Genomic DNA, 9,480 nt, shown 5'->3' with positions numbered 1-9,480 from the left:
TATATATATATATATAATGAAATTAAACATGCAAATGTACATATTTTAAGGTAATATCGTTCACCTTTGTGTCATTGATTGTGACATTAGATAATATTGTCAGAGGACTTTGAGTGGAGACTTTCAAGCAGACATCAGAAGTCATGGAAAGTTTGGACGTCTACAGCTTCATGACAACTAAGCAAACTTCATTTGTTAATAAAGACCATGTGATGTGGTTTAAAGCTCCAGAACAAACACATGATTTGACCTTCTTTATGTAATTATAGTTCACTTGATTAAATGACTTGAACCACTTTGTCAATGTTACGTTGAGATGTTAGTGGAGAGGGTGTTGCACATAAGGGGTTAGGGTTAGTCACCCCAGTAATTTACCCTTTAGACCCAGAAATACGTTCGTAAAACTGGGAAAATTCTAAGGAAATATTTACTTTTATATCTGCCTTTTTTTTTTTTTGGGACAAAACAAGTTCAGGCAGGGTCAAAAGGCCGTCAAACAGGAAAACAAATCCAATAAGGGACAGGCAAAAGCCAAGGTCGAATAACAGGCAGACGGGGTCGTAACAGACCGATCAGGAACGATATCTAAGGTACGCTGGAGAGCTCGGCAACAACACACGAGACAATCTGAAAGGGAACAAGTGCAAGTGAGGGAACCTAAATAGTGAAGGGCTGACGAGGGAACGGGCTGCAGGTGAGATGGGGTGTGGAGGACCAGGTGAGGGGAATGAGAGGTGATCGGGTGTGAATGGCAGGATCTGAAATGACAGGAGAGTTAATTAAACAAGCAGACAGGATGAAAACAAACTAATATGAAGGGGAATTCGTGACACACAGTCCTTTTGAACAGAAAACTTTATTAATGACCTAAAGTATGTTTGTGATCTGTGACGATTGCAATCAAAGTGATCCATCTCTTTAAGACACAGCTATACGGACACAGCTATATATATATATATATATATATATATATATATATATATATATATATATATATGTATATATATATATGTGCGTAGGAGGCCTTTATCTTTTGGGCTGATTTGTTCATCAGAGTTATTGCTTCATATGTGATGTCAAAAAGATGTGAAATTAGATTATGTGGTTTTGGGAAACCAGCTCAAAATCAAGTAAATATCCACAAAACTGAGCAAAAGACGTTTCAGCGATGAAACATTACCGCGTGTGAGTGTGAAGTGATGTGAGGCATACATCCGGTGCACGAGGACGCCTCACAGAGCCTGCAGCGCAAGTAGAAAGTGGAAACTGACTTGATTTCTACGCTCCACAAATCTGAAGGTCCCAAAGGAGAAGCGCGCCCTCTGAGACTCCCCACTGAGACCCACCTTAGTGTGTGCGTCACGTCCACACCTTGGGTGAAAAGGAGAACGGTAATGTGACTACACATGCGGATAAAACACACAAAGAGGTATAGCTCGGAGTTGAGTGTCAAATTAAAGAAGACCCACCCTACAACGAGGTCATAATAGGTGTTGAGCGAGGGATATGTGGCTTCTGTAGCATCTGTCCAGCAGCACGTGGATCTTAACTGTTATTTATTACCATTTCTGAATTTGGCAAATAAAGAGACATAGATGACACTGCAAACAGGAGAAACAGCTAAGCTGTCTCTAAAGGTAAGAGCTCTCCACCAATCAGCACCTCTATGGCTCACAACGACAAGATCAAATCTTGTTTGTATTATGTGTACCAGAACAAAAGAAGTGCCTCTTTGGACTGAGCCAGGCTGCGTCCCTGTATGTCCTGTCTTTACATGCATCCAGTCACACAGTAAGACATGGTCACAACTTCTTCAAGTTTTACTTAATGCTGCATGAGAACTTTATTCATCATCCTTATTGAGGACATTTAAAACAATACACCAGCTGTAACTGACTACAAAAGAAAAGATGCCACTATTTGTTAAATATTTCACTGTGACTCTGACAACATGCATACAACTAACACGATATATAATACACAATGATAGTACAACGTCTGTGCCCTTATCTCCACATTAATAGACTAAGTGATTGGTAATGATTGCAAGTATAGATTACAGCACTTTGCTGTTTGTGAAATGGAACATAGCAGTAAGACAGTGTGATATTTATTGTGGGCTATGACTTGTTTCACTCTCTCTGCAGCTACAGTAGCGACCATGCGTGTTTTGGGTGAGGTTTGGGAGGACGGCCGAAGGTCAGAGCACGTCACTGGATGAGTGGTTTTCTTCTGACGTACAACACAAAGTACGCGGTCATGGCGACGAGGAGAATCGACAGGACGACGATGCAGACGATGACGGCCACCACGGGGCCGCTGTAGCTGCTCTCAGATGACAGGCCTGTGTGAGCAGAGAAGAAGAAACGGCACGATGATGTCACACTGTGTTGTCCTTCATTGGCATATTCATTAATTGATGTTTGCTAATACTGTTTGAGCAAGTCGTGACTAACCAAGATTCTTACCGTAAGACGCGGAGAAAGTCTGAGCTTCTACTGAAAAATGTGAACAAAACTATAGTCAATAAATGACAGGATTCACTTTCTGTAACTATTGATGAAATTAACTGATTCATTTTTTGACATTTTGAGGATTACGCTTGTTTGCACTCTTGCCGAGAATCAGCTACCACCGGCCATAGTTCAACATAAAACAATGGAAACAGCTAGCCTTGATAGTTAACATGTTAGCCGTATCTTCTTTGTTTAAAAATATATATATTTGATTTCCAGTCTTTATGCTAAGCTAAGCTAACCGGCCTCTCTGGCTATATAGCTTCATACGTGGCGTCCAGATGTGAGACTAGTGTCTCATCAAACTCTTGGCAATAAAGCAAATGAGCACATTTCCCGAAAATGTCAAGCTATTCTTTTAAAGAATAGATACCACACGGAAAGATGGACATTATGGTTAATGCTGTGTGTCCTCCAAAGAAAAACAACAGTGTCAATCGTTTCAGTTAAGTGGCCCGAAAAAGAAATGTTTGACGGGAGCGAATTCATTTTAAACCAAATAATGAGTACATATTTGTCATTTTTGTACCTAACCCTAACTTAACCTAAATAACAGCGTTTTGACACTATAAACAGTGATGTTTAGCGGTTTTGAAAGGCACAAAGAAACTATAAACTGTCCTGTCGATGGGTAACCTGACTTGCCAGTTGCCAGAAGAGCGAAAAAACGTATTTTCCATCGAGAAAAGACTTCGGCGCCATTCTTTGTTCCTCTTTCAATGCTGAAATACTCCGGTTCTGACTAACTGATGCTATCGAGGCCGCTACGCTAACCTCTTTCGGAGCCGCCATTGTCATTTAGAACACACAAGGTGCATCTCTGTGTCCACACACACACACACACATTATTTGAAGTCTGACAAGATGGCTTGATTCTTCTTGTGACATCAAGATCATCCAGCTGTCGTGCAAGAGAAGCCAAAATGGCCGTCTCTACCATTTGTATGTTGATTCTACCATGTAAACTGTTACAGCGAGAGGACAAAGGTTGTCTTCGTTTGTAGAGTGTTGCCCTAAAGACGCACCACTGCTTTGTTTCCCCACAACAATGACGGGCGAGGTCACTGTGGCGTTGGCCAACACATCTGGTGCCTCTCTCCTTCTCCTTCGTCCGGTTGATCCACAGTTCTGTTTGAAATGAATAAAGAAATGAATGAGAATCAACACTTAAATAAATGAAGTATAGTCATGAGCACCTCGGACTGTTTAAGGAAGTCTTGTTTCTACTCACCGGCTGTAACTGGCTGCACGAGGACACCTCGCAGAGCCTGGTGACGCAGTGAATGTAGAAAGTGGAAATTGTCTTATTCTTATCCACCACGAATCTGAAGGCCTCAAAGGAGAAGTATGCCGTCTGAGACAACCCATTGATCTCCACCTTCGTTTGAGCATCACGTTCACACCTTGGGTGAAAAGGAGAAAGTGTCACTGTGCGTGTGGAAGTACAAAGAGCTGAATGGAAGAGTGGACGGTATTATTTACTGTGGTTATATATATATATATATATACATATATATATATATAATATATATGAGACTCACCCTACAAAGAGGTCATAGGAGATGACGAACGTGGGATATGGAGTTGGTGTTGCGTAACATCTGTCCAGCAGCACGTTGAACCTGCGAGGACAGACAGGTGGATTCTAAGTGTAATTTCTTATTTATGTAACTTGTGGTTAACCGTATACTGTCACAACTTTAAACACCTTTCAGTTAGATTGGTAGCCTTAACCGCAACATAGATCTTGGTCTTCAGGTTTAGTCCTGATGTTGGGACGTCAAGTTTCTGTTGGTATTGCTCATCCTGTTCACAGAAAAGTATGAATAAAATCAAGATGTAAAAGAAACGCCTCTGTCCAGTTCTGAAAAGCTACCGTGGAGCAGGTCTCACCTGGTAGAGCTCCATACTCAGTGTGCTGATGAAGCTACCGTTCTTGTCTTGGATGGCAATATTCACACCTGATCTGTATTAAATGAAAAGACACCTGGATTAAATCAAAATGTAGCTCAGCTCTGCTTATTTGACGGGCAGTGCTGTTCGCGGCGTACTCACACGTCAAGACGAGTGTTGTTCATGAGATACTGCATCGGGTAGAAGCAGGAGAACTTGTACAGGATCTGCGAGCGGTACGTGATCATTCCCGCAGAGGGGTCCAGAGAGTTAACAGTGCCAGAGATGTTGACATACTGGACTTTTGAGATGTCAGAAAACTGTCCGGTCCCAACCTGGTCGGTTATCTATTGAGAAAACAGACATATTTTACTGAAATCGCTCTTAACCGTCATAGCACGATATCTACTAATACATCTTATACCTTAATTGATGAACACTACTGATGAAGAATACCTTAAAGTCATTATTGCAGGATGAGATAGAACTGCCATTCAGGGGGAATCTGAATTTTAAAACCGGTGGGTCCACGGTGTAGTCAGCAGTCCCATAACACTCCGGTGTGTCGATCTGATTGTTGAGGACCATCTGAGACTCATTGTAAAGAGCTTGGTACATCGGACAGAGGTAGATGCTCAGGTCCATGTACTCAGTACCACAGGTCACAAATATGTCCGAATTTTCTGGGAGGGATTAAAAAAAAAAAAGAAAAGGAGGATGTAAATGGAAGAGTGAAAATAACAGTAATTAAAGAGCATGTGGATGAAAATGGCACAAACCTGGAGGTCTGTTTGTATCGCTAGTAATGCAAACTTCCGGCATCTGGGCCTCGATCCTCAGAATGAGGCAGAGCTGACACACGAGGATTACCAGTCTCATTGTTCTGTGAGTGGACCTGTGAGAAAACACAAAGACAATGAGGTCCAAGGCACTCGCCATCTTCTTTCAAATGAAGGTGCTTTGAAAGAAAACGTTCAGGCTTCCTGTACATGAGGGAGAAGCCTACTAAGGTTAAAGGTCAGGGGCATTCAATTCAAATTCAACCAGGTCCATTGCGAGAGAATTTCCTCACGCAAAAAGGTCCAGAACATCACAATAATGTCTCCCTTGAGCTATGATTGAATGTACTGAAGTAGCCTAACAGTTGTATTAACATGAGACACACTGGTTTAAAACTGGCCGTGGGAAGAATTCACATTCAGGAGTTTGTCCATTCTCGGTCAGCGGCTCTCGTAAAGACAAAAGACGCTGCGGTGGTTAAAATAGAAGCGCCCCGTCCAAAATGTAAGAATTCTCCATTAACTATCAGTTTTAGGTCCAGGGTCCAGATGCGAAGACGTCTGGGTCAGGACTCGTACCGCAGTCCGCCTATTAGTGACCCCTGTTATAGAGCAGTATGAGCCCCGACGACACATTCAGAAGCACTTGAAAGACAAAGGAAATACATGCTTCAACCTGGGCTACGTCATGATTTATGCAGCATTTCAGGGGAAATTGAAACATGAAATTGAAAAAATCTTTTCTAGGCACAATTATGAATATAATACAAAATACTAGCTGTACTTCCTCATTAACATATCCTGCATTTTGCATATCAAGACAATTTGAAACAAATCTGCCATTATTGAACCCATAAAGACTCTTGAATTATATCTCATATAAGGTTTTATTTAAAGAACCAAATGAATCCAGAGACAAAATCACAGTATTTGAAAACTGCCTGTTTTTCTCCATGGTCAATGTAGTAATAACTACATAAAGTAATGACATATAGCCTCTTTCATTATAAGCATTATAAAAATATAGAACTGTGGAACAACAATGAAAACGATGTGATATATATATATATATATATATATAAATAAGATATTGCAGGGACTCACCTGTACGTCTTCATATTCTCTTTTGCTACCAGCGACCTGACAAGCCTCTCTATTTATACTGCCCCACAGGGGCGTGAGGGAGCCTCAGACAATGGTGTAACATGAGTTGTTTTTTTATACATAATTCACATTTTTTATGTTGTATTTGAATAACAATGACTCTTAAATAAGCTCTTTTTTCCACACAGTTTAAGATTGGAACTCCAGTTCGTCTTCTGCTGATTGTAACCTGTAGTTTCTTAAAGCTTTGGGTTGAGCTATGGGTGTTAATAATAAGACATACTGTTTGTTTCTCGACATACATATTTCTAAATCGCCACGTACCATCTTTGTAATGTATCGTTTGAGGCCTTAAACAAGTTCAGTCTATGCCTCTAACCACACTTTCTGGATTCAAATATTGACCTTTTTAACTGACTAATATTTATGATCTAAGAAAAATGAAAATATGAAAAGAACGCTTCCAGGGGTACAGCCTGTTTTTGGTGCTGTTTGTTCATTTGGAATGATCAATTTCAAGGCCAGCTTGCTTGTATCATTAATGTGACGATGCTGACCTCAGCAGAGAGAATCCATTGGAGCTCGTTCCGGTCCTCACTGAGGTCAGTTCGTTATTTAAAGACGGACTCTGGGAGTTCCCTGTGAAGTCATAGCATGTACAACTATTTCTATGTTTCTTGAATGTACCAAAGACAAAATGGTGCAATCCGTGGTTTACCTTTGTCATGTATTATTTACTGGAACAGCGACTGTGATTCTGACTTTTTCTCCTCTTGTTGGCACATTTACAGCAGTCGGCTTTACACTTCCAGTAATGCATTAGCAGCCATCTCACATTTGTTCTGGCACAAGATAGAACTCTATCTGTAGGGAGATGCAAGGTTTAATGGATGGTATTGATGCTGTGCAACGGAAAAACACTTGATTGCTGTCTTGGGTATGGACAGGGGGAGCGTTGCACAGGAAACCATAATGTATACGCACAAACAGTGTTTTATTATTCGTTGCTCTATGAAAGAGCAGGATCAGGGATCTGATCACGAACGTCCTCTTTAGAGATCTCATGGTGGGATAAAAGTCTCATTATTGTTCTTCCGAGAGCGAGTTCTGTAATGGATCAGTTTTTTGTTTTGGGCCTCAGGCTGTAAACTGTAAATAGAACATTTCGGTGCTGTTTTGTACAGTCTGCGGATAGAAGACACACCTATCTGAGAGAAATCCAAAGTCTTTTGTAAAGCATCACAACATGAAAGGGACTCCTGGGTAACTCAGGTCCCCGAAGAACAGAACCACAATGCACCCTGACGATATAGCCTGAAAAAGGCGCTTGTTAGATTACTTTGGACGTATCCAGTGTCAAATGCCAGTTTTAATATCCCCTTTGTGGTCTAACTAAGCGTTTGTCTGCAAGCCGTGCCATTAGGGTTACTAAAGGCACATTTCAAAAGTTGGACCCAAGGCAGTAAATGTGGCCACCCTTGGGGAATAATTATCGTAACCTGGTACAGGCAGATTAAGGTCAGCAGCAGTAAACACATCAAAAACACAAACGTTTCATATTAAAAGGAAGAGGATACCGTTGTATTTGCTGAAGGTTTCTTTAAATTCAGTTCACACAGCTGTAGTTTTTTTTTAAAGATTTCATAATCGGACTTAACGACGGTTGAATGTGGAAAACAATTACTTTGACTGTTTGAGGATGAACTCGTCCTCAAATCGTACCTGAATTATAAAAAAAAAAAGACACCCGAGCGAGGATGACGCTGCAGCGTGCCCCTGGGAATAAAGTGAACCGAGAGCGCACGTCGTTTGCTTTGCTGTGACGCATGGATGGTGAACGCCCGGCTTATCCCAGACGTATCACTACATCAGCTTACATGTCGGTCAATAAGTAACGAGAAATTGTATCACAGAAATGACAATATGTCTGAGGTCATTGAGAAAAAGTATGAACAATGCATGCTTATGTTATAGCTTTGTGTTATATACATACTCTCCTGGATCAATGCTGATGTTGGTATTGGCCTCAAAAGTTCAGTATCTGTGGGGTTTTAATAGATTCCACTGTAACTAGCAGAAAGGTGACAATTGAGAGGACAATTGAGGGGAAAACAACTGTTACATGGATTACTTGCACTCAAAATGTCTATTTGTAAAGGTCTATAATCGATGTTTCTGTATTAGCAGTGATTCACATAATTGTAAGTGAAAGGGTTTAATCATCCAACTGTGTGTACTTGCTGTTTTTCCTCATACAACCGTAAAGAAAAGAGGGATTTTGGTGTCTATATCGTCGTTGCATCCCTTACACTCTGCAGCAATGGAACCGTGGCATCTATGGACGTCTACATTGAAACAGGACTGGTGGTCAGGTTAAGTCTCGGGGGAACCAAACGAGCGTCTCGTCTCTGTGGCCTGTGACAGTAAAAGGCAGTTCAATACACATCCACTGGAGGGGAACATTGCAGTGACAAATGCTGTTTATTAACAGCCTAAATTACATAACGCAAGGCCACGTTGAAAAGACAATGCTTTCGTGAAACCTGACATTTGTAGAATAAGGAACGGTCAGCGGCCTCACAGCCTGTGCAGGACAAAACAACCTGAACAAGTTTGCATTAAAGGATAGTTTGGCAACTTGATTGTCAAAGTAAATCCCAGAAATGAATGTGAAATAGGCTTAATTTAATGTTGTAATGCATGTGTATCTTATTTGTATACATTGTACTTACATTGCGCTCTATAATAGAACTTATCTTTTACTTCCTGTTCTGTTTCTTCTCTATATTGCACCTTTACAGAGTCAAATTAACCGGAGAGGATTGAATTATTTAGTCTAACCTTACAGTAGATTTCCTCTCAACAAGTGATTCACACTATCACACACACACACACACACACACACACACACCCTGAGCGGCATCAAAACGTGTTATAACAGGAACACAGGTGGAGTCCTCTTCTCAAAGTCATGTCAGGACACAATCCCTGCATGAACCGTTGGGTAGATGGTAAACCAATCCCCAAAACTTGAGGATCTGTGACCCACTTGCTGTGGGTGGGAATCCAAACTTGCTTTTTTTTTTTTTTTGGGAGGGAATCTATAATGTCAGTATCGGTTCTCAAATTAATATTTGGTGTTGCACTACAGAGCGAGAGGCTTAATGGGTTCTAAACCCGACACCTTT

General features: G+C 41.0%; 1 protein-coding gene across 1 annotated transcript; it reads right to left on the bottom strand.

The window, feature by feature from the left end:
- Positions 1–2,161: 2,161 nt before the first annotated feature.
- si:dkey-4p15.5 (zona pellucida-like domain-containing protein 1) lies at positions 2,162–5,291 on the bottom strand. The gene is made up of 10 exons (XM_068729031.1): positions 5,189–5,291; positions 4,866–5,092; positions 4,572–4,756; positions 4,410–4,482; positions 4,225–4,322; positions 4,058–4,138; positions 3,748–3,919; positions 3,542–3,644; positions 2,469–2,498; positions 2,162–2,344 (listed from the first exon to the last, which is right to left on the bottom strand). Exons 1-10 carry the CDS (start codon positions 5,286–5,288, stop codon positions 2,211–2,213), a joined length of 1,203 nt encoding a protein of 400 aa, XP_068585132.1. The 5' UTR covers positions 5,289–5,291; the 3' UTR covers positions 2,162–2,210.
- Positions 5,292–9,480: the final 4,189 nt, after the last annotated feature.

The sequence above is a fragment of the Cebidichthys violaceus genome, unplaced genomic scaffold (genome assembly GCF_023349555.1).
Source record: "Cebidichthys violaceus isolate CVI_PGR_0920_01 unplaced genomic scaffold, fCebVio1.0.p SCAF_1, whole genome shotgun sequence".
Classification (NCBI taxonomy): domain Eukaryota; kingdom Metazoa; phylum Chordata; class Actinopteri; order Perciformes; family Stichaeidae; genus Cebidichthys; species Cebidichthys violaceus.
Note: the sequence above shows the minus strand (reverse complement) of the source record. Positions and strands in the feature narration are given on the sequence as shown.